We start from the raw sequence: 27,627 nt of genomic DNA on the forward strand, positions 1-27,627 counted from the left end.
CCTACACCAGGCTAGGAGGTGCATCTTCCCAACTTCCCAACAGGGGAAAACAAAAACAACAACAACTCATCAGGCAATCTCAAGAGGCACTTTATTGCATAGGATTTGGGACTGTAACTCTCTCCTCTTCCATCATCCTAGAGAGCACATGGGGGGGGAGGGTTATAGAGTGGGAGGAGAGAGAAGAGAGCACAGGCAGGCACTTTCTGTGATGGCAAGAGTGTTTGGGGAAGAAATGAAACCGTGGAGGACAGCAGATACCAACTTATTCTTTCCCAGCACCAAGAGGCCAGCCCTGGGTGGCAGTGACTTTGTGTTGGCAGTCGGCAGCCTTACACATTTGCAGGGCTGTAACACAGCCAGTGTAGCTGCAGATTCTGGTCCCAGTGTCGCAGTAACAGGAAGAGGCCCCGGGCAGCGGCTTTAAGAGCAGTCAGATCAAGGCCATCAGGCAGGTGCTGGGCCCTGAGCCAGCAATCAGCTTTGGATGCTGTCAGTTCCCACTCGCTGAAGGCAGCTGCACAGCGGTGCTCCAGCCATGCCAGGGCCACAGCTGTGGCCCAAGTGCGCCCCCGCAGATCGGAGCTGCCCTGCCTTTCCACTCCCTCCGAGGCCTCGGTATCGGAGCCCCGCCCACTATCTACCTGGCCTGGACCCTCAGAGCCTGAGCTAGGTGACTGGCTGCAGGAGGCTGTGGCACTGTCACCCTGGCCAATACCAGGGCCCAGAAGCGCCCAAGGAGATGAGGCTGAGGTGGGACTGAGGCTGGCGCGGTGTGCCGCAAAGGGCGAGGCTCGGCACAGGCGGTCTTGAGGAATGCACACAGCAGCACAGAAGGGTTCATCCAGGCGGAAGGAGCCTGGTGCCTCTTGCAGTCTCACCTGAGGAGAGAGGAGGTGGGGGGAGAAGGGAGCTGAGCCAGAGCTCTGGCTCTCGAGGTTCTACCCTCCACCTCCCCAGTCCTCACCAAAGGCAGGTAGTCATGGCTGCTGCCTTCATTGTTGCTCTCGCTCGTCTGGCCCTTATTGGAGCTGTGAAGTCTGCGATGACGACCCAGGCTGAGCCTGGAAGAGGCTGGAGGCTGGTGGGGCAAGCCATGATGACCTCCAGGAGGGGATCCGGGCTCCCCCAATGCCGACTCGGGGCTGTCATTTAGGTGCAGTTCCCCGGCACCTGCAGAAGAGCCTCCCTGATGTCCTACAGTAGGGTCACCCCGTCCCAGCAAGTGGTCTCCAGCCCCCCTGTGCCCAGCCCACTGCATCTGAGCCCTACCTTTAGAGTGGGGTGCTGTGGGCGGAGGGGCTGCAGCTGGGTGGTCTCGGGAGGCAGAGGTGCCTAAGAGCTCAGCTGGATCTGCAGGAGTACGGGAGTCAGTCCCACTGGGCAGCCGGTGAGTGAGGGCCACACCTTAGGTCACCAGGGAAGGACCGTACCTGAACTCCACACCTGTAGGGCTCCAGGCAAGACCTCCCTAGTGACAGCATCTACAGCCACAGGGCAGGTAAAGCAGGATGGGGCACAGCTAACCTTGCTTGTCTGAATGGCTCGGAGCCAGGACCTTCTGACTCGACCTGTGAATCAAAACAGCAGCATGCTCAACTCCTGCCCTCTATATAGAAAGCTACATAAAAAACACTGAGGTGGATCGCTGCGAGTTCGAGGCCAGCCTGGTCTACAAAGCAAGTCCAGGACAGCCAGGGCTGCACAGAGAAACCCTTTCTCGAAAAAACCAAAACAAACAAAACACTGGCAAGCTACACATGGTGACTTTAATCCCAGCACTCGGGAGGCCAAGGCAGACCGATGTCTGAGTTCCACACCAGCCAGGGCTACATAGTGATACCCTGCCCCCAAAACAACTAGACTACCCACAGCTTCAGTTCCTCCTTGAACATGGTGGACATCCATCTTTGGTCCAGAACCAGCTCTTCCCAACTTTGACAAGGAATGGGCTGACACCTCAACCCAGGACCCCCTTAGTAACCCACAAATTTGGTAGTCTGGAGTGATCTTCCTGTGTCTGCCTCCACAGCATTGAGAGTACAGGTGTGTACACCTGTACCCACACCCACACCCGGCTTTTTTTGTTTTTCTCGGTTTTTTGGTATGTTTCCAATGTAGAGAGGGGATGGGGCAAGACAAGCTTCAGGGTATTAGATGGCCCCATCACAGGCCTTCCCGGATGCTCTTCACTCTTGACAGGATCTTACTATGTAACCTAGGTTGGCCTGCTAGAGTTCCAGGCCTGTGCACTGCCCACAGCTCATTTCAGCACTATCCAGAACTTTCTGCAGGTATGAATATGTTCTGTCCATATCATCCATCGTGGTGACCACTGACCATAGGTGACTGACAGTGTGGCTCGGGACAGTGAGGACTAAGGTTTTAACCCAGATTTTAGTCGTTCCCGAGTGGGAGATTTTTCATGTTACATGTGACTTATTACACAATCATGTTGCCTTCCATTTAGGCTGCTAGGAAGCTTCCTAGTTTTGGGTCCTTTGCTTGTGGAATATATAACTTAGTGTTGTGTATTTTGTAATATACCTTTATGTTTCTTTTTTTTTTTTTTTTTTTTTGGTTTTTCGAGACAGGGTTTCTCTGTGTAGCCTTGGCCATCCTGGACTCACTTTGTAGACCAGGCTGGCCTCGAACTCACAGTGATCGGCCTGCCTCTGCCTCCCGAGTGCTGGGATTAAAGGATGTTTCTTTTCTTTTGTCACCATTATTACTTTATATGTGGGGTGTTTTGCCTGCATGTATGTCTTTGCACTACATACATGCCTGGTGCCCACAGAGGTCAGAAGAGGATGTTGGATCCCCTGGAGTTGGAGTTACAGATGGCTGTGAGCCACCATGTGGGTGCTGGGGATTGAACCCAGGTCCTCTGGAAGAGCAGCCAGCACTCTCAACCACCGAGCCATCTCTCCAGCCCCAGTTTCCTTCATTTTCCCTTTTTCTCATTACTCTGCTAAATCTTTTACCTTGTCAGTGTGGCGAGTCACATCAAGTCCTTAGGGACAACGTGAGGAGTAGTGTGGTCTAACACACAGATCTGAACTCTCACGACTTTCTCTTCGAAGCCTTTGTGCCTGAGCTGTTTTTACTGGAAACTTACCGGGCTCAGCTGTGGTTTCAGCTCTTCCGCGGAGAGCCAGCTGCTCGTTGTCCCGGACCACAGAGGCTGCTGTCATCCGGTGGAGTGCCTGATCCCATGCGGCTTCTCTCACAGGGAGCGGTGCAGGCTGTGAGCCATTCCCAGGACCCCAGAGTTCCTCCAGCCCAACCCCCACCTCCCAGCACACCGGCTGCTCCCCACACAGGGCCCGGATCACCACGTGACAACGTGGAGTCTGGGGAGGCAGAGGCTCTGCTGGAGGGGCTGATTCCCCATTGGGTGGCACAGGCTTGAACAAGAAAGATGGTTCCATCAACATATCCCAGTCCAAGGGGGCCGGGGAGAGCAGGTTTCCTGGGGAGAGATGGCAGAGGAATAGGCAACGTGGTGCACTGTACTCCATCCACCTCCCCAAAGCCTTGGTACCGGAAGCCCAGCTTCCCATCCTGCCCTTACCTGAATCATCCAGGCCTTGACCCAGCTGTTGTCCTGGCTCAGGGCCTGATCCATCTGGTATTGCATCTAGAGACGGGTGCCTGGGTCTACCAAGGACTGGGTTTGCCCGGCCTGAGGGAGAGGAAAGACTTCGGCCAGCCAGAGCTGCTCTCTGCCGGCGGCCCAGCACCTCAGCACTCAAGGCTCCCACCTGCGTGTGAGATACTGGAAGGTCACTGGTCAAGGAATACAGTGTTTCTAGCCATAAAAGACTTGCAGCTACCCATAATTCCTGTCTTCTACCTGTATTTCCCACTTCAGGCTGTTTCTTTTTGTTTGTTTTTGTTTTTGTTTTTTCTAGACAGGGTTTCTCTGTGTAGCCTTGGCTGTCCTGAATTCACTTTGTAGACCAGGCTGGCCTCTGGTTGTTTCTTAATATATCTTCAATGTCTTTTAACGTGTTTATTCTTCCTGAAATAGCTTACTTTCCTAGCCCCCTCCAACAGTCATTCCGACCCCTGTGTCCATTACTTCTGATGTCACCCATCTGTCTCTCTAGCTAGACTTCACAGTAGACGTCACACACAGGAGGTGGCGAGTACATGTTGGCTGGACGCATGACGGGGAAGTGTGTGCTGGATCTCACCTTGCGCGGAGACGGTGGGGGCGCGGGCAGCGGGCAGGAGCGGGAGCCTGCAGGTTCCCCCCAGGCCGTGCTTCGGCAGCCCTGCTGAGAAGGGGGAGCCAGGGGAAGGCTGCCACTGGGGGAGCCTGGGGACTCGCTGCTGCACGTGGAACCTGGGCCTGGCTCCGGGCTGGCGGAGCAGTGCGTAAGCACGTACTGCTCCCGGATATATGAGGACTGGAAGATGCGGCGCCATATTGCTGTGTCGGAGGAGGGGTTGGGTCCAGGGTCCGTGACTGGGTCTGTCAGAGCTTCCATACCTGCCGGGGAGCAGGAGAGTGGGCTCAGCCCCGACTCTCCCTTTTGCCCTCTCCAACACAGCTACGGACGCATGGCAGGGGACTCACTCTGTTCTGCGTCTCCCACAGCCCATGGGCTTGGCAGCTCTGCTGACACAGTGCCTGTCCCCAGCAGCTCTGTGGTGTGTGTAGGCTCAGTGCCAGGGCTGGTGACAGATACTCCCTCCTCTGGAGATGGGAACACTGAACCACCCAAGCTCTGCCAACCAGGCTCTTGGCCCTGGGGAAATAGTATTGAGGAAAAGGCATATACTAATTTACTAAGTTTATAATACCTTATCTTTTCTTTTTTTAGGTTTTTTGAGACAGGGTTTCTCTGTGTTAGCCCTGGCTGTCCTGGACTCGCTCTGTAGACCAGGCTGGCCTTGAACTCACAGAGCTCCATGTGCCTCTGCCTCCAGAGGCTGGCATCACAGGTGTGCGCCACCATGACCTACTACTTATAATACCTTTTTAAAACATAATTTTAAGATGGGTCATAGCAAGTAAAAACTAATAATTCAGAAGTGAAAACCAAGTAAGAAACAAGAGCCAGGAAAAAAATTCTAAAAAGAAAGAAAACCAGGGCTGGAGAGATGGCTCAGCTGTTAAGAGCACTGACAGCTCTTCCAGAGGACCCTGGTTCAATTCCCAGCACCCATGTGGCAATTCAGAACTGCCTGCAATTCCAGTTTGAGGGAATCCAACACCCTCACTAGATGCAGGCAAAACACCAATGTACATAAATTTTTTTTTTTGAGACAGGGTTTCTCTGTGTAGCCTTGTCTGTCCTGGACTTACTTTGTAAATCAGGCTGTCCCTGAACTCACAGCGATCCGCCTGTCTCTGCCTCTGCCACCCGAGTACTGGGATTAAAGGTGTGTGCCAGCATGCCCGGCTCTTATAATAATATTTTTAAGAAAGAAAGAAAAGCCTTTCCCCTGCTACCATCGAGTTGTGCGGAGGCGGAGGCACAGGTGTGTTCAAGATTCGGCCTCACCCATAATCCACTGCCATGGCCTAGGAAGGCATTACTGCTGGAGGTGTGATGGATGTCAACACTGCTCTCCAAGAGGTGCTGAAGACCACCCTCATCCGCGGTGGCCTAGCACATGGCATATGCAAAGCTGCCAAAGCCTTAGACAAGTGCCAGGCCCACCTCTGTGTGCTGGCATCCGACTGCCATGAGCCCATGTACGTCAAGCTGGTGGAAGCACCGTGTGCTGAGCACCAGACCAACCTGATTAAGGTTGATGACAACAAGAAACTGAGGGGAATGGGCAAAATCCATCGAGAGGGAAAGCCATGGAAAGTGGTTGGTTGCAGTTGTGCAGTGGTTAAGGACTATGGCAAAGAATCTCAGGCCAAGGATATCATCAAGTACTTCAAACGCAAGAAATGAATCAATACATTTTTTGCTAAAAAAAAAAAACGAAGAAAAAAAAAAAAGCAAGTGCATTGCTTTACAAGACACATCCCACTGGGAAGATCCCAGGCAATCTCTGTGGGGCTCTAGGGAAGTCAGGGAAGAAAGAGGATACAAAGACTTCAGCCCTCCAGGCCCACCTCATACCCCAGCCCAGTCCTACCCCTAGAGCACGGGACCGGAAGCCATCCACCCTGAAAAGTGAGCAGTAGCCAAGCAGCTGGTCCCCAGGGTAGAGTGTTGGGATCTCCCGGGGGGTGAGCAGCGCCTCCACTGCATCAGGCACAAACCAGTCCACGGAGATGTCACTCAGAGCAGGTTCCAGTGCCTTCCGCAGGGCCTGCACCAACTGCTAGGACATGGGGAGGGGGGTGGAAGGGGATGTCACAAACAGATGGAGCCATCAGGCTGCCCTTACCCCAGTGTCCTCTGCCCAGGCCTGCGCTGAGGGGAGCATAATCAGGCTGGGCTGAGAAGGAGTTGGGGTATGTGCGAGCGAGCGAGGGAACTGAGAACTCAGTCCTCAGGCTTGGTCCGGCTCCTGGCCTGAGCTTTGTCACATAAGAGAGATGAGACTTGAGGAGACTCCTTTCAGGTCCTAACAGTAAGATTTCGGGGCTGCCTACAGGCTGTGTATGTCCCCAGCCTAGTGCCATCAATAGCTCTCCTGGTTGGTTTCTCAGGGACCGAGAGTCTAGACTAGACAGAAGTCCTGGTTGGAGTGCTAAGGTCATAGGCCAGACCAGGCTTTCTTTCAGATTCCATGTGTAACTTTGGAGAAGGGCCTCCAGCAGTAGGCAAGCAAGCAAAGACTCACACTCACCTTGGGCTGCAGTCTCTCCCCAGCCCTCAGGACATAGGTCTGCCCCCTGCTGAGGACAGACAAGCCGTGGAGCAGCTGGTGGCAGGCAGGTGCCAACACAAAGGAGAAGCACCTGTCGAGGAAGGGAAGCAGCTGTAACATTCAGGATACCTTAGGCGGGGTGCCGTTCTTACCTGGCTGCTCCTACCCACTCCATACCTGGCTGCCCCTCTGTGCCACCTCATGAACTCCAGGGCTTGGTGAGTAGCGGCCGCCGTTGGTGAGGCAGCCGTGATCAGGAACAACTGTCTAGGGTGGGCCCTGTGCTGGGGTTGCCCTAAGGCCCAGTCCAAAACAGCCAGCACATCAGGGGGGCCACTAGGGGCCTGAAGAGCCTCGATGCTCTCACAAATCTGCTGTACAGTCTCCTGGAGAGAGAAGGCTTAGGTTGGGCTGAGCTGGCCTCAAACATCTCCACAGAAGCCCCCAAAGTCTGACCCATACTCACATCACTGCAAGGCCGGCTCTCTGGGAAGAGTGGCTGGACCAATGTCCCAAACATGACTAGGTTGACAAGTGTCTGGGCTGGGAGGGATTTTACAGCCAAAACAATAGCATCCTGGAGAGACACGGAATAAAAAGCATGAGAGGCCCCACTGGCACCGGTGGGAAACAAGAAACACCAGATTGTTTTTCTCAAGACGGTAGTTAAACAGGGGCTGGCTGAGAGAAGCCCTAAGCATCTGAGGGAGTGGGCTCCTTGGAGCATAAGGGAGTCTTGAAGTGAGAGACATTTGTGTGTGGGACTCCCCGGAGGAGTACGTCTGTGTGAAGTTTTTTGTCTCTGTGCCTAGCTTACAGAGTGTAACTCTGAGCCAGGCAGAGTGGCACACGCCTTTAATCCCAGCACTCAGGGAGCCAGAAGCAGGCAGATCTCTGTGAGTTTGAGGACAGCCTGGTCTAAAAGGGAGTCAAGGACAGCCAGGGCTACACAGAGAAACCCTGTTTTGAAAGACCAAAAACCAAACCAAAACAACAACAAAAACAAAACAAACAAACAAAAACCAGAGTATAACTCTGCAGAAAAGAGACACTCTTGGGCACCAGGGATGGTGGTGCATGCCTTTAATCCCAGTACTGGGAGGCAGAGGCAGGGGGATCTCTGTGAGTTCGAGACCAACCTGGTCTACGTAATGAGTCCTAGGACAGCCACGGCTATAGAGAGAGACCTGTCTCAACAAAATGGAGCAAAAAGGGTGGCTCCTGGAGATTGGGAGAGGCCCTGTGGAGGTATGAAAGAGGCAGAAGCAGATCTGGTCTCTCTGGGTAGAGAGCATCTTAAGCAACCAGAGACCACTTGACCCGGAAAGGCTGGTTCAGCCTACCTCAGCCGGCTGCCAATCCCACCCTCAGACCCACGCTGCACACACATTGCACCCTACAGGCCTTGTGTCCTGCTCCGCTGCAGTCTAACAGGAAGAGGAGCTCCCGGGTAGCTTCACTCAGGTGTCCAGGCTTGGAGCTCAGGTCTGGGCAGAAGTTCAGCACCAACACAGGGTTCAGCAAGATGTCCTTATGGAAACGTCGCTGCAGGAACCACACCTGAGCATGGGAGCCAGGGTTAGCCTGAGCCAGGGGCAGTGCAGTTCCCCTAGGATCTGGGGTTAGCCTGAGCCAGGGGCAGTGCAGCTCACCTAGGTGGGGCAGGGGGACCCAGCCTTAGGGTCAGATTCACCAAGAGGGGGCTATTTTTTGTAGCAACTAAATGGCAACATGGCTGTCCTCTGCCTATATTGGTCCTGTCTCCATCCTCAGAGACCTATCTCAGAGGGATTCGTGCAAGGCTTTCTGGGACTGTTGGCTGCCCTCTGTGATGGTTGGGGACACCTAGTGAGAGAGCAGGCTGAGAGCAGAGGCACCGCCCCCCATCCTGACATGGTCCACCTTCCTGCTTCTCACGGGCTGTTTTAGCCAGCACCAAAGCTTGACCTCGCACAGCCATACCTGCCGGTCCCCATCACTGTCCCTTCGCTGCAACCTCTGAAAGTCATGGCGGGCCCTCACTTGGGCCTCATATTCTGCCGAGCTCAAGCTGCCAGCCTCCAGCATCAAGTGTGGCTGATGGGGCTCTGAAAAGAAGAGACACTACTGTCGGGTAGTCCTTGCCTCTGAACCCCAACTGCCCAGCCCTTCTATCTTCAGAGGATCCCTGTGTGTCCAGCCTCTTTGCCTCATGGGCCCGTCCTCCAAGACTACTTGGTCCATCTTGCCTGAGGGTCTGAACTCTCAGTGAAAGCTGCTGCCCGGGCCATTCCTAAGCATATCAGAGCTGGCCTACTGTGTGTCCCATCTCTCACCACTGGGGTACAAGAGGATCTCCAAGGCCCGATCACACCGATGGCCCTCTGCCAGGGTGACACAGATCGTAGCTGCAGAGCTGGCATGAGGGAGGGCATCTGCACGCAGGGCATGCGAGGGGCTCTCCAGGCCTGAGGAACAAAGAGGTAAAGATGAGGCAAAGTCACTTTACTTTGGGCCCCAAGAGCACAGGTACTGGCTCTCCAGATAATGGTGGCTATGGGCAGGGATTCTGGCGGGTTTAGCGGAGTGCTCAGAATCTGCTCATACAGAGACTTATATAAGGCTTATAAAGATAAGGAAGGGCTTATCTGCTTAAAGGGACTAGAATGTGGATTTCCAGTTCTGTGCTCAAGCTGGTCAGAAGGTTACACACTCAATTAGCATCCTCCCCCCCCCCCCACCTCTTGCACAAAAAGAATTTACTCCATTACTTGGATCAGTCGCACTGTTTCTCTCTTGACCCTGGTGAACGGAGTAGTATATAAATAAATTACATTGCTAAAACCAGTGTGGGAGCCGGTTTGGCATAGGCTGTGGGGGGGCAGGAGGATCAGTGATCCTTGTCACCTTCCCCTATGAGCTGTCAATGATTTCCCTGTCTGCCACACTGAGTAGGGTGGCAAAGCTAAGCGGGATACACCCACCTGCCAACAGACACGGTCCAGTCACCAGCATCTCAAATGAGAAAGTGTATGGAGCAGGACAGCGCGCGGGGCCTGAGAACACGTCCGGAGGGGCCGCTGCTTGCTGCCATGTCAGCCTTTCCTCCTCAGGGCTGCCCATCCCGAAGCAGCTGGTGGGACTAGAAGGAAGCACAAGGGAGATTGGTTGGGCTACTGCGAAGGTCACTGGCCCTTCTGACTGACTGGCCCCCCAACCCTTCTTCACTCTGCCCAGCCCCGGGGGACCCCCTCACCCGCACTAGACCCAGAGAAGTTGAGGGAAGGATGAAGAAAATCACCATAGGCCCAACCTGTCGTCACAGAGCCCCGGAGACCTGGGGGACCCTGGCAGGCCTGGCTCGGCCAGTGGAGTGAACACAGTGGGCAGGACCACATGCATCACCCCATCAGGCCTGGAGGGCAACTCCCGGCTGCTGCACAGGGTCACGGTCATGGTACCAGCCGCAGCAACAAGGCCAGTGGGCAGCACCAACGTGGACCGAGCTTGGGCCAGATCCAAGACAAGATGGCCTATGGTAAGGAAGAAAAGGTTTTCAGACAGCACTAGAAGCCGAGGGGATGAGGGAGGATGGGGGGCAGGTACTGAGACACAATGCCTGGCAGAGCAGGTCTTTGTGTAGTTGGCACGACATATGAAACAAGATGACACATGAGGTGAGTGATGGTGGGACAGTCAGAGTCACGTAGACAGAGGGAACTGGCCGTCAACGACATCACAGCTAACAGAGGACTGAAGAGAAGGCCCCTTCTTTCCCTGTCTGTCCCCATCTTGTTTGACCTTGGTTTACCAATTGCCCTTAAGAGCCTCTCTTGTGGACTGACCCTTCCCGCTAGAGTGGGACCTGATATGTTCACACATTCTCTGCTCATGAAAGGTGGAGGACTCTCCATCGCCCACCAGAATGGATCTTGACCTTTCTACCTTCTCAATGAGGTTAGGGCAGCAACGTGCTTAGAATCTGGCTGGAGGACCTAAGACAGCATTCACATACAAAGCACAGGCTCTTGTTAGGATATAGGCTTCTTTGAGGACTGGGCTGTGTGTGTGTGTGTGTGTGTGTGTGTGTGTGTGTGAGAGAGAGAGAGAGAGAGAGAGAGAGAGAGAGAGAGAGAGAGAGAGAGAGACTGAGGGAGGGAGAGCCCAGTGTGGTGGTTCACATGTCTTTTACATGTCTTTTGATCCTAGTACTCAGGGAGGCAGAGGCAGGCGGATCGCTGTGAGTTCGAGGCCAGCCTGGTCTACAAAGTGAATCCAGGACAGCCAAGGCTACACAGAGAAACCCTGTCTCAAAAACCCAAAAATTAAAAATTAAAATTAAAAAAAAAGGGAGACCTTGTCTCAAAAAATAAAACAGACAACAACAGCCGCAGCAAAGTGGGTGGCGCCATGCAGCCAGCCAAGCCTCCGACACAGTGAGAAGAAACAGAGGCAGGCTTTAAGTCACAGCTCCATGCCTTCTAATTGTGCCATTTGACTATCCTCTTAGGGGCCCTTCATTTCCTCACCCACAAAATGGAGAACATAATTATACCTCAAAGATTATGGTGAGGAATAAATGAAATAGTTAATGCAAATCACCCAAAACTTAAGGGCCAGGGCCATCACTTTTGTTACCAATAAGAGACTGACGGAAAGAATGCATATCCTATGTTCTCTGTACAGAGTATAGAATATATAGGCTTTGTGAGCTGAAAATGGCTTGGGGTCCTGTATATCCATCACTGCCTTTGCTTATACCATCACCCCTAATCTCCACTTCACCAATTCAGACTCTTCCAGTTAAATGCTAGTCCCTCTTTCTGGAACATTCCTGGGCTAGAGCCCAGCTCAGTCCTTATTCTTGCATCTATCTGTCTGTGAAGCTTTTTTTTTTTTTTTGGTTTGTTTGTTTTGTTTGTCCAGACAGGGTTTCTCTGTGTATCCCTGGCTGTCCTGGACTTGCTGTGTAGACCAGGCTGGCCTCAAACTCGCAGCAATCCGCCTGCCTCTGCCTCCCGAGTGCTGGGATTAAAGGCGTGCGCCACCACACCCAGGTGTCTGTGAGGCTTCATCCAACTCTCAACACCACTGGATTCTGTCCCTTTTCTTACCTGATAGACACATATGGGCAAGAAACAAATGAGTATATTAATGAATAAACAAAAAACAGGATGCAGAGCACAGCACATAGCCCAGGGTGAGATTTCCTCCTCCTCCAGCACTCACTGGGCCCCTCTGTCCCAGATTCTGTGATGGCACCTAGAAATGACCAAAGCACAGGCCCAAACGCAGGAGCCAATGCTTCAGGAGAGACGAACAAGCAGAGGCAGTGACATTCACTCTCCCTCTTAAGTGCTTCTGGCTGGGGAGCAATGGAAGGCTGCGATCAATCATTTGTGGAGGATAAGGGAGAATATCTCAGGGAAGCTTGTGTGCGACTCTCAACAAACAAGCACAAACGCATTAGTTAGAACCAGGGGGTGGTGGAGCAGGGAAGTATAAACAGAGCTGTTGTAGCTGGAGAGATGGCCCAGAGGTTAAGAGTGCTGATTGCTCTTCCAGGGGACGCGGGTTCAATTCCCAGCACCGGCATGGCAGCTGACAACTGTCTGTGTAACTCTGGATCCATGGGATCCAACACTCTCGCACAGACACGCACTCAGGCAAAATAAAAAATTGAGAGAGAGAGAGAGCGAGAGCGCTAGCTGTTGTAGAAGTGCTGTGTTCCTGGTGTTAGAGGGAGGCTGGCGAGATGGAGTGAGAGCCTGGCCTGTTAGGCACTCTGCATTTGATTCTGGAGCTAGTTGGTCCACAGGGCCAATGGGAGTTGACTCATGTATGTAGCCTAAGAGATAAGGAAGTGGGGAGCCCTCCCTTGGGGAGGAGTGTTCTCTGCCCCATTCTAAAGAGACTGTGGCCACCTGGACAGTAGAGGCCTTCGGCACCCTGTAAGCTGTTTAGTGCCTGTTGTGTCTGTCTGTCTGTCTGCCTGTCTGCGAACCTCGTTCTTTCAGGACCAGGTCCAGGTCAGGTGCCCAGTCCATGACTGCTGGATAAAGGGATGAATCAATGGGTGGGAAATAAAATCGGTGTCTAGAAGAAGAAAGAAGGCTGGCGGGAGTCTCGCCGGTACAAGAACTTGAGCTGTGGCTGTCATTCGAGGGCACGAGCTCGGAGCTTACTCACCCTGTGCGCAGCGACGGGGCGTAGAGGTCCCCAGTCCCGGGCCCAGAGCGCGGCAGCAGGCGGCCTGCGAGCGACGCCGGCTCTGCAGCTGGAAGGAGACTCGCCGTCCAGCCGCCTCAGCCTCAAAGCCAGAAACCACCTCGGCCTCAGCCAGCGGGTACACGAACACGCCTGCGAGCGGGAGCGGGCAGAAGCGCTGTCGAACCCCTCCTGGCACTTGCTACCTCCCCGCGCCCGCACCAAGCCTCACCGTCCACGGGCTGGGGCTGCGGGTTGTGGTAGGTGAGCCGGGCCCGCAGGCTGAGGCAGGGTCCCTTGGCATAAGCCCGGACACTGGAGTCGGTGAGTGGCAGCGGCGTCCAGCTGGAGGGGCAGTACAGGCCGGGCATGGTGCCCACCCTGCGTGAACAGGGGCTGGATGAGGGGCGCCCTGCCCCGCGCCCTGAAGTCTAGCTATGCAACCCGACCCTAACTCGGGCAGGGGACCAGAGGATGAAAGCCAGCAGAGAGCGCAAGGCTGAATCGGGAGCCACCCCACCCCCCACCCCCAGCCCCAGCCTCCAGGCAGACAGGTGGTGGGGCAGATAAGAAGGGGGGGGGGAGGTGCGAGGATGGCAAGATGGGCATCCTCGCTCCGTTACCTGGGTAGCCTGAGCGGAGCTCAGCTCTCGGCAACCAAGGAGTGGAGGGTTAATGGTTAACTCTCCTGCTAGGCGCCCGCCAGTACCGCTGAGAGTTGCGGGGGCCAGGGAGGGGGGGGGTTGTCCACAGCTGTTCCTACACCTTCCCTGGGCCTCGCCCCCGCCCCCGTACCTGCCCCCTTCCTCCGGGCTCCCCACGGCTGCCAGCTGTCGGAAGTGGCGCTTATGGAGAGATGGAAGATACTCTGGGTGGAAAGCAAAGGTTTAAAGGGCCAGCATCGTCCCAGGCGCCCCTAGCTCTCAAGGGTCCCCAGGGACAGGGTGAGACAGGAAGCTGAAAGGGCTGCAGTCTATATGTCTCCTTGCCTTTCGTGACTGGAGTACTGAGAGAGGCTGCAGACCGACTTGGAAGGTTGCAGTAGGAAGAACAAGAAAGGGACGTGAAAACGAGTCAGATGTGCAGGTCAGATGTGCAGAGGTGTCGCGGCAGCGAGAGTCCATGTGATCTGTCTAGAGCGCCTCTCCCCTCCCAGGCTGGCCTGAGACTATGTAGCTGTTGAGGTAGCTAGAGGGGATGCTACAGGGTGGGTCTTGGAATCGCCCCCTCCCTTTGGGCAGCCCAAGCCTCACCGTCACTTCTTGGCCGAGTTGTGGATGTCGGGACCAGAGGAGAGTGGGTGATGCTTCCTCTAAGATCCAGGCTGCCCTTGTTCCTGCACCTGCGGGATCCCACTTAGGAACTACAGCTGAGAGCCTGTGAGCCGGGAGAGGGGCGCCAGGGGCTGCTGGAAGTCCCGCCCGGGTACCAAGAGGCCGTCCCTCCGGCCCGCCCCTGCCCCGCCCGTCACTGCGGTGGGGGCTGCGGCTGGGCTCCTCTGGGCACCCTACCGCCTCTGCGCGCCAGCCCAGGCCGGCGGAGCCAGGCGAGAGACACCGCAGTGCAGAGCCAGCATCCCAGCCGCTGCACGACCCCCACCAACTCCAGAACGAGGCCTCCCAGGCCCCACCTCTCCACCCTTCTGGAGGTAAGGAGTTCCTTGGGCAAACCAGGGCAGCCGAGCCTGCAAATACACACACCCCTTCCCAGCACTGCAGTGGCCCACCCACCACCACCCCGCCCTGGGTGGACTCCCGTTCGCTGCAGTGACCCTCCCTCACCACTGCAGCGGAAAACAGTGCGCCACCATCTAGGACTCACCACCGCAAAAAGCAAAATACTTCTTGGTTTCTGCAGAAACCTACCCCTTCGCGGCATGTGCCTTCGTTTTGCGTGCTCACCAAAGCGACTCCCCTCAGTCGAGGCCCCCCCATTACTGCGGCAACGTCCCCACCCGGAAGTAACCTGCCCTACCCTCACTGCAGCGTTATCCTCTTCCTTTTCTGGGAGTTAAGGAGGATGCACAGGATGGTTTGCTTGCTCAAGAGCCTTGAAAGTAAAGCTTTCCCAGGGGTTGGGCTGTTCCTGTCACACCAGTGCCCCACCGCACCCCGAAATCCATCCTCAAAGACCCTAAGGAAAAAACATTCTTGCTCGGAAAAACAGGTCTCTTGAAATCTCCCCTAGGACCTTGAGGGGAGAGCCTGAGAACCCCGGAAAGTGAGAGGAGGTGTGTTTGTTGGGGTCACCTGTGCAAGCACTTCTAAAGATGCCCTACTCCAATTCTGCAAAGAGAAGTTAAGGGGAGCTGGGATGGGAGTGGCCTAAAAGGAACGGCTTTTAAGCCAGATTCAGGCGACTTCAGTGTCACTCATTAACGCTATCCTGCTAAACTCAGTTTCCATCAGCACACAGTACTAGGAGGAAGCCTTGCCTCTTTGAGTACCTGAACCCCTGTACCAGCTCCCAGCCTTCTCTTCTGTTCCCACAGCTTAGCAAGGCAGACAGACACAGCTTGGCCTTCGCCTGCTGTGCTGCTCCATTTTCCTGCCTCACCCCCACCTACCCCATTTAGGGTTGTGTTTTTGTTTTTGTTTTGTTTGTTTGTTTTTTGGTTCTTCAAGACAGGGTTTTCTCTTGTAGTCCTGGCTGTCCTGGATTCACTTTGTAGACAAGGCTAGCCTTGAACTCACAGAGATCTGCCTGCCTGTGCCTCTCTGAGTGCTGGGATTACAGGTGTGTGTCACAGCACCCAGACACATTAGAATATATTTTATTTGTTCCTAAAGATTTACTTGCAGGGGCTGGAGAGATGACTCAGTGGTTAAGAGCACTCTCTGCTCTTCTAGACGTCCTGAGTTCAATTCCCAGCAACCACATGATGGTTCATAACCATCTGTAATGTGATCTGGTGCCCTCTTCTGGCCTGTGGGTGTATATGTAGATAGGGCACTCATAACACTAAATAAAGAAATCTTTAAAAAATATATTTATTTGTCTGTGTCTGGGTTTTGTCTCCATGTAAGTCTGTGTGCCAGTGCATGCGTGGTGCCGTGGACCCAAAAGAGGGTATTGCATCATCTGGGAGTTACAGATGATTGTGAGCTGCCATGGGAACTGAGCTTAGGGCCTCTCGAAGAGGAGTGATTGCCCTTAAGCACCAAGCCTTCTCTCAACCTGTAAAATATCTTTTAGACCCAGGTTTATAACTGTTTCAAAAATACATGTTTCCATGCAATCATCACAAGGGAATTTGACTGGGACCTGAGAGAGGAACCATAAAACATGTTTACGGTGGTTTGAATGAAAATGTCTCAGGCATTTAAACACCTGGTCCGGAGTTGGTGGCCCTGTCTGGGAAGGTAATGAGGGGCAGCCTGGCCTAGGAAGAAGGGCAGGAGGGCAGGTCACCCCACCCACTTCCGTTCCCTCCCTCTGCTTCGTCCTTGCAGCTGAAGATGTGATCTCTCAGCTTCCTGCTCTTTTCTTTCTTTCTTTCTTTCTTTTTTTTAAAAATATTTTTATTTAATTTTAATTTATGTGTGTTGGTGTCAGATCTTGGAATTACAGACAGTTGTGAGCTGCCATGTGGGTGCTGGGAATTGAACCCAGGTCCTTTGGAAGAACAGGCAGTGCTCTTAACCACTGAGCCATCTCTCCAGTCCCAGTGGACTCTGCTCTCCGGAACCATAAGCCCAAATAAACTCCTTTTTTTATATAACTTTATCATAATGTCTTAGTTAGGGTTTCTTTTGCTGCGACAAAACACTATGACCAAAAAGCAAGTTGGGGAGAGAAGGATTTATTCAGCTTGCACTTTCATATTGCTGTTCCTTATCAAAGGAAGTCAGGATAGGAACTCAAGCAGGGCAGGAACCTGGGGGTAGGAGCCGATGCCGCTTACCAGCTTGTTCTGCCTCCTCTCTTAGAGAACCCAGGACAACCCAATCCAGGTATGGCTCCGCCCACAATGGGTTGGCCCTCCCCCAGTGATCACTAATTGAGAAAATGCCTTTACAGCTGGATCTCATGGAGGCATCTCCTTAACTGAGGAGCCTTCCTCTCTGATAACTCTAGCTTGTGCTCAGCTGACACAAAACCAGCCAGTACCAGCAACAGCAAAAAGGAAATCGATATAATGTTGCTTGAGATTTGAGACTTAAAGGGTAAATAAGAATTGCCAAGGCTAATGAAAAGGGAGGAGAACAAAAGCTCTAGTACTTGCTGGTTTAGTGTGGCACACTCCTCTACTCCCAGCATCCAGGGGGCAGAGCAGGCAGATCTTTGTGAGATCAAGGTCAGCCTGGTCTACATAGCAAAGCTCCAGGACAACCAGAGCTACACAGTGAGACCTTGTCTCAACAACAACAACAGCAACAAAACCCTCCAAAACTGACTAATGGAATTCAAGAGAGAGGTATTAAGGGAATAAAGTGACAGATATATAGCCAAGGCTAACTTTGAACTCCCGCCTCCACCTGCACTGTTGGGATTACAGGTATATGCTAATTTATTTATTTTTGCATTGGTGTTTTGCCTGTATGTATGTCTGTGAGAGGGTGTCAGACCCCCTGGAACTGGAGTTACAGTTGTAAGCTGCTATATAGGTGCCAGGAATTGAACTCAGGACCTCTGGAAGAGCAGCCAGTGCTCTTAACCACTGAACCATCTCCGCAGTCCCCAGAATTAAAACTTAAAGGGATATCTACATGATGGTAGGGAGAGCAAAGAATATTAAAAAGCAACTAGGGACATCTAAGAAATTAAAGCCAGGCTGGGCCTAGCATTTAGGATGCAGAGGCAGGAGGACCACTGCAAGTTTGAGGCCAGCCTTCTCTACTAACAATGTAGAGGCTAGCCAGGGCAACAAAGTGAAATTCTAGCTCAAAAAGCAACAAACAACAAAGGGAAGCCTGCTCTGAGCCTGGTTGTATAGGCCTCTGTTCAGTCTCAAATATCAGAGGGCTGATATCTAAAAGGACCACAAGCTCAAAGCCCACCTGGGCTAGACAGTAGATTCAAGGCATATATGTGAACCTGTACATACATGTCCACCAGCACACATGCACACACATACACAGTTATTAATCATTAGAGAATTTACTTAACTTAAAAAAAAAACCCAGGTGCATGCCTTTAATCCCAGCACTCAGGAGGCAGAGGCAGGAGGATTGCTGTGAGTTTGAGGCCATCCTGGTATAAAAAGCGAGTCTAGGACAGCCAAGGCTACACAGAGAAACCCTGTCTCAAAAAGAGAAAAAAACAAAAAGACAAAAAAAAATATGTATATATTTAAAAGCCTGATTTTCTGCTCCTAAAAAGCAACAACAAATTAAACCTGGTATTAATGTGATTCTGTGAGGAGCCACTGTGTGAAGCTCTGAAAGTGAAGCTTGGATTTCATTGGAGCCGTCAGGATGGTAGAGGTGCCAGAGCTGTGAGGCATCTGCAAGGGAGGGCTGGAAACAGGGGGGAACCAGCTCAAAAGGGAGCATGTGATGGAGTCAGCAATGCTGGAAGAGCAGAGCCGTCTAAGCCCTTTGACATCAGACATCAGACAAGGACTTGGAGTTTGCTCTGATGGGGCTCAGCTCCCCAATCCCCACCCCAAGGTCTACTTAATTGTTTTTTCTTTTGCTTTTCTTCCTTTCGTCCTTTTTTCCCCTTTCTTTTCTCTTTTTTTCTTCTCCCCTCCATATAGGGCCTCACTATATAGCCCTAGCTGTTCTGGAACTCACAAATATATACCAGGCTGCTCTAGATCAGGCTGGCTTCAAAGTTGCAGAGAGCCACCTGCCTTTTTGGTGCTGGGATTAAAGAGGTGAGCCACTGAGCCCCAACTTGTATTTCTTACTCCTAAAGGCTTATTTTTGACTGGATTTAGAAGTTCTCAACAAGGACAATCTACATCTCTTGGCAATCTGTTCCTGGTGTTTTTCTTTGGCTTCATCTTCTAAGCCAAAATATGCAGCCTCCTGTTTTTCTTAGTGCATTGTTTCTTCAGAGCAATACGGCCAGGTTTGTGTTGCAGGGCACTTAGAGTTACAAGACACTGAATCTTGGGTGCTTTGGTCCTAGGCCTCTTTGTTTATGGGCTTTATGACAGCATATTGCTGGACACATTATCTTCTTTAGAGAGATTAAAATGCTTTCAGGTTCTGCTACGTTTTTTGGGCCCCAACCAAGGGACAGTAGTATGGCAGTTCAGGAATCAATCAAACACACACACACACACACACACACACACACACACACACACACACACACACAACCAAGTTGGGAACACTTACATTGGTATCCGCAATTAATCCTGAATGTTATAGGGAGCCAACCCCAGAGATGATCACTAAGACACAGTTGATAGCCAATTCAGTCTTTGTTCTGCCGGGCATGGTGGCGCACGCCTTTAATCCCAGCACTTGAGAGGCAGAGGCAGATAGATCACTGTGAGTTCAAGGCCAGCCTGGTCTACAAAGTGAGTACAGCCCAGCCAAGGCTACACAGAGAAACCTTGTCTCAAAAAACCAAAACAAACCAAAACAAAATCAAAGTCTTTGTTCCAGTGGCTGGAGAGATGGCTCAGAGGTTAAGAGCACTGGCTGCTCTTCCAAAGGTCCAAAGTTCAATTCCCAGCAACCACATGGTGGCTCACAACCATCTATACTGAGATCTGGTGCCCTCTTACGGCGTGCAGGTGAAAAACAGTATACATAATAAATGTTAAAAAAGAAAAGGGTTGGGCTTGGTGGTGCAGGCAGCACTTGGGAGGCAAGCAGATCTCTGTTTGAGGGATGTGAAGAGGACAAGGTTTTTGTTGTTGTTGTTGTTTGTTTTTCGAGACAGGGTTTCTCTGTGTAGCCTTGGCTGTCCTGGACTCCCTTGAACTCACAACGATCTGCCTGCCTCTGCCTCCCAAATGCTGGGATTAAGGTGTGCGCCTCCATGCCTGGTTGAAGACAAGGTTTTTTATAGTTCAGAGGGAGGAGGTTTCCAAATGGGGAATTTGTCAGGCAAAATAGGCAGGAGCAGAACATCAGCAAGTCAGTCATAACTATCTCCTGAAACAAAGACATGGCTGCAAGGTGGGCATGACAGAACAGTCATAACAACGCGTAGTCATATCCAGGTGGTGGTGGGGCAAGCCTTTAATCCTAGCACTTGGGAAGCAGAGGCCAGGCTGGTCTACAAAGTGAGTCTAGGACAGCTAGGGCTATACAGAGAAACCCTGTCTCAAAAAACAAAAAAACAAAAACAAAAACAACCAAAAAAGGTAGTCATGACAACCTTTTTAAACAAAGGTAAGGTTGCAAGATTGTTACAAACCAGTATCTCTTTGAGCCTCTCTCTCTCAAGCAAGACTAGGAGACCTCCTCGCCTTGCAAGTGGCTCCCTCCTCAGGTCCACACCAGCCAGGCTTAGGACTTCCACCTGAACGAACCTCTCAAGCCCCTAGACAGCTTTGTAACCCCCCTGGAGCCCCTCTCAAGTCCCGGACCAAGTAAAAATAAAGCTTTTTGAAACAGAAAAAGAAAAAAAAAAGATTGTTATAAACACCTTTTTTTTTTTTTAATATGGGGTTTCTCTGTGTAGCCCTGGATGTCCTGGGCTTTGTAGCCCAGGCTTGCTTTGTAGACCAGGCTGGCCTTGAACTCACAGAGATCTGCCTGCCCCTGCCTCCCAAGTGCTGGGATTACAGGCGTATGGCCACCACCATGGGGCTTTATACGCATTTTGCATTGGGAGAGGAAAATAGGCTTGCTTGAACGCCAGTGACCGCTGTGTGCTCATATATTTGAATACTTGGTCTCCAGTATTCAAATTGGAATTGGGACTGATTAGGGGCTGTGGCCCTGTGTGAGGTGTGTGTATGTCACTGGGGGGTGGGCTTCACATTTCCCAAAGATTCAATACCATTCTCAGCTCTGTCTGCCGACTACCTCTTGCCTCCTGCCAGAGAGTCATGGACTCTGCAACCACTAGACGGAAACAAATGCTTTCTTTTGTAAGCTGCCTTGGTCATGGTGTCTTCTCTCCTCACCACAATTGAAAAGTAACCAAGCCATACATATGGAGCTGCAGAATAGTAACTTTGAAGCATTCTTCAACTTCTTCTGATACTTTAGGGGGGATGAAGGCTGGCTCAGCAGGAAAGACCACTTGCCTTGCAGGCATGAAGACCTGAGTTTGGATCCCAGCACCTACGTAAAAAGCCAAGTGTACAGTTGCACATGGCTGTGTGGAGAGCTGCGAGGTGCCACGCTTTAATATGGCGCAGGCTTCCGCCTTCCACCATCCCGACGGCGAGCGCTCTCTAAGATAAACAAGTCCTCATATGGCAAAAGGCTGTGCAAGGGTAACAGGTGATCTGATGACGCACAGTCCTGCTCTGACATGGACCTATGAGGAGGTGGCACCTGGCATGAGCTGATTGGCCCTTGAGTTGTACTTAAGCTTGGCCCTTCCCTTCTTCGGGGCCATTCCCACTGAGCTTAATCCTGAGTAAAGATCTCGAGAAGAAGTCTGGTTGTTGGTGTCTTATTTCCGCTGGACGGTGCGGCGCCGACATGGCTGTAACTGAAACTTGGACGGTGCGGTGCCGACATGGCTATAACTGAAACTTTGGTCCTGTAAGGTGAAGAGAGACAAAGGAAGGCATTCGATGGCCTGATGTTTTCTGCATGTGCACCACACATACACGGGAAAGCATAGTACACACAGGCAAATAATAAAAAATACTTAACAGGAAAACGGAAACATGGATGTCAGAGTTAAAACAAACAGTGCAATCGTTTCTATAAGGTAATTTCTTTAAAATATGTCTGTGTGTGCATGTGTGCACTTACATGCAGAAGAATCAGAAGAAAATGTCCTTATAGTGGGAGAAGGATCCAAGAAAAGGTTCTCTCTGGGCCCAACAATGTGAAGCTAACAGGTTCATTTTGACTGAAAAATATGACTACATGTGGTGGGTTTCAGCCACATAGCATTACAAGCAATAGCTCACTAAAAATCAGTAAGGCCAGGCCAGCACAATGGTTCAGTGCATTAAGGTGTTTCCCACCAAGCCCTGTGACCTGAGGTCAATCCCTGGGACCACATGGTGGACGGAGAGAACCAACTCCTACCAATTGTCCTCTGACCCTAACAGGTGCATTGTGGCATGTGTGGGCACATATGTATACACATACAAATAAATTAATGTACTTAAAAATTAAAATCAGATGGTGGCGCACGCCTTTAATCCCAGCACTTGGGAGGCGGAGGCAGGCAGATCACTGTGAGTTCGGGGCCAGCCTGGTCTACAAAGCGAGTCCAGGACAGCCAAGGCTACACAGAGAAACTCTGTCTCAAAAAACAAAAACAACAAAACAAAACAAACAAACAAACAAAAAAAAAACCCAAAAGGAACCTTGCCCACCCCCACCACCTGCTGCAAAAATACAAAAACAAGGGCTAGAGAGATGGCTCAGAGGTTAAGAGCACTGGCTGTTCTTCTAAAGGTCCTGAGTTCAATTCCCAGCAACCACATGGTGGCTCACAACCATCTGTGAGGAGATCTGATGCCCTCTTCTGGCATGCAGGTATATATGTAGGCAAAACACTATATACATAACAAATCTTTTTTTTTAAGCCTCAAGTTAATAAAATCTTTTTGTTTGTTTGTTTTGTTTTTGGGTTTTTTGTTTTGTTTTTCAACACAGGGTTTCCCTGTGTAGCCTTGCTGTCCTGGACTCCCTTTGTAGACCAGGCTGGCCTTGAACTCACAGGAATCCACCTGCCTCGCCTCCCAAGTGCTGGGATTAAAGGTGTATGCCACTACTGCTTGGCAAGTTAATAAAATCTTAGCAAAACAAAAAGGTACTTAAAAAATTAAAATCAGCCAGCAATCGGGGAAGCAGAGGTAGGTGGATCTCTGAGTTTGAGGCCAGCCTGGTCTACAAAGGGAGGCCAGGACAGTCAGGGCTGTTACACAGAAGAACCCCATCTCAAAAAACAAAACAAAACTTTAAATCAGTAAAGCAAACTGGATGTGGTGCACAACTCTGTAACTGCAGCACTTGGGGGACAGAGGGATTAAATGTAAGGCCAGTTGAGGCTGCTCAGCAAGTTTTAGGTCAGCCCTGGGCTATAGTGAGACCTTGTCTAAAACCACCCAGTTGAGCTGGTGCTAGCAAGACACATCCTGATCCTGCTGTTTGCAGGGCCCAGCGCTTTGTGATGACTCTGGAGGAGCTGGGGAATCAGAGCTTCTGGTGCAGGGTGACCCAGCCCACTCTGCTGAGTCCTGGAAGGCTGCACAGGAGCTGTGGCCATGGCTCTGCTGTCACCAGTGCTGCCCTCCCTGATGGAGGTTGCCTTGTGGCACTCAGCTGTGATGACCAGATTCAGGCAAATGACCCCAAGTACACGACAGGACTGAAGGAGATCCTGTGGGTATGGTTTAAAGACACCATTGTGAGCACCGTCAGACACCAAACTGTAACATGCACCCTTCAGCCCGGGCTGCTCTCCCTACCCGCGGAGGCCCTCTCTGGTAGACCAAGTACTGCCCATGGACCAAGGATAAAACAAGGTGCTCTTGGTGACAGCCTGGTGCATGGCTGTTCTAGAACATGCTTAATACGTGATCAAGAGCTCTGATGCAAACGCCACTGCAGATAACCTACCTGTTGGAGCAGGAGCCTGACATCCTGAATTCTGTCTGCTTTGTGCCCAAAGAACATATGTAGGAGGCCCTGAACATGTACTTGGTCAAGGTCAAGCCAAAGCAGGACATGTGCAGCCATGCTTTACGCAAAGCCAAAACTTAGTAAGAATCAACAAAGCAGCGAGGCTCACAGCAGGTAGTAGTGATTGTCATGATGGCTAAGCCTTGAGTTACTAGCAACAGAAGGCGGCAAGCATGGGGTATACCTTAGCAACCTAGGATCCTACTAGCACCAAGCTGTACACACTCTGCTCTGGACAATGGAGTAACCAGTTATTCGTGAGCATCAAACTTGGACAGTTTTGTTTCTTAGCCTAATTGTGCAGCCCTGGCACTATGTAGACCAGGCTGGCCTTGAACTCATGGAGATCTACCTGCTTCTGCCTCCCAAGTGCTGTGGTTAAAAGCATGCCCCACTATGGCCAGCTCCATGTCTAATCAAATGCATTTCCATTGTGTCTAGGTACAAGGGAAGGAGAGCAGCAGATCAAGCTTGCAGTTCTTTGGGGGGTGCATGAGCAGTAAGGCAAAACCAGGTCTCAAAGTTAACTTTTATTATTTATTTATTTATTCATTTTTTTGACGCAGAGTTTCTCCGTAGGCTGACTGTCCTGGAACTCACTCTGTAGAACAGGATGGCCTCGGATGAAGAGATCTGCTTGCCTCTGCATCCCAAGTGCTGGGATTAAAGGTGTGTGCCACCACTGCCTGGCTTCCAAGCTAACTTTTAAATAGGACAGTCCTCTATTTACCATCTTATGCCTATGTATAATTGGGTGTGCACACGATTACAATCAAATGTGCATGTGCAGTGGACACAGGCTCATGCACTCCAAGCCTGTCAGGCAAAATAGAACCATGCACCCCTAGTAACCAAATCCCTCTCATCTCCATGAACGGCAGTTCCAAATGCTGTCAGGGTCTGTCCACCTTCACTCATGTGGCCCACTGCTCCCCTCTGCCTTTTCTATTGCTTTGCTTTAAATAAAATTCCCTTGCTAGCCAGGTGTAGTGGCGCACGCCTTTAACCCCAGCATTCAGGGGAGGCAGAGGCAGGTGGATCTCTGTGAGTTCCAGGCCAACCTGCCCTACAAAGTGAATCCTGGACAGTCAAAGCTATACAGAGAATCCCTGTCTTGAAAAACAGACAGACGTCGGGTGTGGTGGCGCACTCCTTTAATCCCAGCACTTGGGAGGCAGAGGCAGGCGGATTGCTGTGAGTTCGAGGCCAAGGGAGTCCAGGACAGCCAAGGCTACACAGAGAAACCCTGTCTCGAAAAACCAAAAAAAAAACCAAAAAAAAAAAAAAAAGAAGGAAAAAAAAAAAAGAAAGAAAAACAGACAGACAAAAAAGAAAAAGCCAAAGCCAAAACCCAAAACAAAACAAAAAAGCAAAGAGAGCTGTTCAGCTAGTGTGGTGTTTACTTGGCATCCACAGTGCCTATGGTCAACCCGCAGCACTGCACAGACCAGGTCTGGGGTCTGCGCTCTACCCAGGTTACCTTCAGCTACATTTGACTTCCAGGTTATCTGGGCCCAGAGACTCTGTCTCTAAAAACCACACAACACACACACACACACACACACACACTGAAAAAAAATTGAAGACCAGGGTGGTGGCATATGTCTGTAATCCTCTTGGGGGTAAGGGCTAGGAGTGTTTGGTTATTCTTAGCAATACAGCAAATTTGAGGTTAGCTGGGCCAGAGGAGACTGTCTCAATAAAAAGACCACCAAATAATAATAAAATTAAATTAAAATTAAAAAAAGAGGGGTGGGGGGCGCTGGAGAGCTATCCCAAAGCCTGTACTATGACTCCTACATGGCAGCTCACAGTTGTTTGTATGTAACTCCAGTTCCAACGCTGTCTTTTGAGGACACACATGGTACACAGATGTACATGTAGACAAAACCATCTACACACATAAGATCCAAGAGCCTCTCTCAACATCAGCTCAGCTGGGAGTGGTGGCACACCAGGTGGATCTACAAGTTCAAGGTCAGCCTGATCTACAGATGGATTTGCTCAACCTGGGACTGTAGTTAGCTGAGTTGCAGACCACAAGCCGACTAACCCATAAGCGCCATCAGGCCAGTGTGCAGTAGGCAGCTTGCTGGCTTTTAGCGTCTCTCTGCAGGGCTATTTCCCAGCCCACCCCCTGCTCCCAGGAAACCCAACATAACAAATAGCAAGCTGATGTCTGGCTTTCAACAATCAAGGCAAAGCAAGAATTTCCCCTGCCTCCTGCATGCTGGATTTAAGGCTTGCCCCAACACACCCAGTTTTTTAAAAAGTATGATCCATGTGCCTGTGCATGTGACACATATGCAGGTCAGAGAACAACAGATGGGAATTTCTCCCCCCTCCTCCAGGTGTCTGAGGATTAAACTGAGCTCTTTTAAGTTTCATGGCTAGTGCCTTGCCCCACCGAACCACCTCCCCCACATCCACAATCTTTTTTTCTTGGAAACGGGGTCTTTTTGTAGCCCTGTGTGATGTAGACCAGGCTGGCCTCTGCCTCACAAGTGCTGGGATTAAAGTTCTGTGCCATTACACCCAGCTTATTAACTAGTCTTTTGTTGTCTTTTTGAGACAGGGTTTCTCTGTGCAGCCCTGGCTGTCCTGGAACTTGTTCTGTAGACCAGGCTGGCCCCGAACTCACAGATCCACCTGCCTCTGCTTCTTGAGTGTGTGCCACTACTGTAAGAACTACAGTTTGGGTTTTTTGTTTTGTTTTTTCATTTGCCAAGACAGGGTTTCTCTGTGTAGTCTTGGCTGTCCTGGACTTGCTTTGTAGACCAGGCTGGCCTCCAACTCATAGCGATCCACCTACCTCTGCCTCCTGAGTGCTAGGATTAAAGGTGAGCACCACATTCTGCTTTTTTTGTTTTTCGGGACAGTTTCCCTGTGTAGACCAGGTTAGCCTCAAACTCACAAAGAGCCACCTGCCTCTGTCTCTCGAATGCTGGGATTACAGGCTTGGTACACTACTCCCAGCAGAACAAGTCTTAAAAGAGGGGGAGAAAAGCAACAGGCTGAATTGGGGGAGACTCGAGAGCTCCCCACCACCGCAGGTTCAAGGCCTCCAGTGGGGGAAGGAAAGTTCTTTCGTGGCCTGGGTCCACTCGGCCAGCACCTCCCACAGGCACGCTCAAGCCCGGCGGAGAAGCTAGGCTCTGAGCTCAACTTGGCCTGGAAGCCAGTGGGAAGTCAGGTCAACAGGTCCAGGATTTCGGTGAAGATTGCTGCCTGAAGGCCTTCACTGCGCAGCCCTGAGCAACTCAAAGTCCTGACTTAGGCGGAAGAGCTCCAGGGTAAGGCGCTGTAGAGCGGATTCCCAGCTGGTTGGCTGGCGCAGCAGGCGGTTGGTGGGACAGGGCTCCCTTCTTGTGTATCTCTCCATGCCTCTGGATCGTAACTTACACTCCCTGCCGTCTCATCCCAGACTTCTGGCAGCGCAGGTAGGCTCGCCTCCCTGTACAGCGGGCTCTTCAGGTTCCTGGAGCTGCAGTCAGCACAAGTGCCATCTCCTTCCATAAGGCTCCAGCACATGTGACAGCGGCCGGGGAGGGGGAGGGGCTGCATCTTTTCTTTAAGCCCTGACTGGCCTGTGATTAGTTACTGAAATGTCTTCTTTCCCAGTCCCTCCAGTCTGCTAGGGCACAGTAAACCTATTCTGAATGGTTTTATGCTGTGTGGTGGCCAGTCCCTCACCAGTGCCACAAAACCTGGGAAACAGGTGGTTCCTTTACTTAGCTTCGATGGTGGCCCCTTCTACTGATGCCAGTAAGCACTAAGCCTTTCCCCACACCAATGCTTCCGGTGCTCACGGCTCTTCCAGGAACCTTAAGTATTTACAGGACTCCCATGGGGCTTACCAGCTATGCCCAAGAGGGATTCAGGGGCTGAGCTTGGAAGACTGACAGGCACAGGGCTTCAAGTTGGA

At 51.5% G+C, this 27,627-nt stretch overlaps 2 protein-coding genes across 5 annotated transcripts; one reads left to right on the top strand and one right to left on the bottom strand.

Moving 5' to 3' along the window:
- Nucleotides 1-72: 72 nt before the first annotated feature.
- VWA5B2 (von Willebrand factor A domain containing 5B2) lies at nucleotides 73-14,866 on the bottom strand. Of its 4 annotated transcripts, none has more exons than XM_084801602.1 (22): nucleotides 14,794-14,866; nucleotides 14,226-14,349; nucleotides 13,962-13,999; nucleotides 13,205-13,353; nucleotides 12,955-13,125; nucleotides 10,079-10,298; nucleotides 9,750-9,907; nucleotides 9,102-9,233; nucleotides 8,749-8,873; nucleotides 8,191-8,346; nucleotides 7,253-7,363; nucleotides 6,964-7,172; nucleotides 6,766-6,877; nucleotides 6,106-6,291; nucleotides 4,586-4,757; nucleotides 4,200-4,498; nucleotides 3,575-3,764; nucleotides 3,119-3,472; nucleotides 1,434-1,571; nucleotides 1,273-1,353; nucleotides 968-1,197; nucleotides 73-881 (listed from the first exon to the last, which is right to left on the bottom strand). In XM_084801602.1, exons 4-22 carry the CDS (start codon nucleotides 13,341-13,343, stop codon nucleotides 333-335), a joined length of 3,732 nt encoding a protein of 1,243 aa, XP_084657728.1. In that variant the 5' UTR covers nucleotides 13,344-13,353; nucleotides 13,962-13,999; nucleotides 14,226-14,349; nucleotides 14,794-14,866; the 3' UTR covers nucleotides 73-332. The 4 variants fall into 4 exon arrangements, with proteins under 4 accessions (XP_084657728.1, XP_084657727.1, XP_084657729.1 ...); XM_084801601.1 differs by having other exon boundaries at nucleotides 10,067-10,298; XM_084801603.1 differs by having other exon boundaries at nucleotides 968-1,173; nucleotides 14,794-14,865.
- LOC311608942 (small ribosomal subunit protein eS12-like) lies at nucleotides 5,017-6,096 on the top strand. The gene has a single exon (XM_084801634.1). It carries the CDS (start codon nucleotides 5,565-5,567, stop codon nucleotides 5,916-5,918), a length of 354 nt encoding a protein of 117 aa, XP_084657760.1. The 5' UTR covers nucleotides 5,017-5,564; the 3' UTR covers nucleotides 5,919-6,096.
- Nucleotides 14,867-27,627: the final 12,761 nt, after the last annotated feature.

Source organism: Acomys minous (assembly GCF_964271855.1).
Source record: "Acomys minous genome assembly, chromosome: 11".
NCBI lineage: Eukaryota > Metazoa > Chordata > Mammalia > Rodentia > Muridae > Acomys > Acomys minous.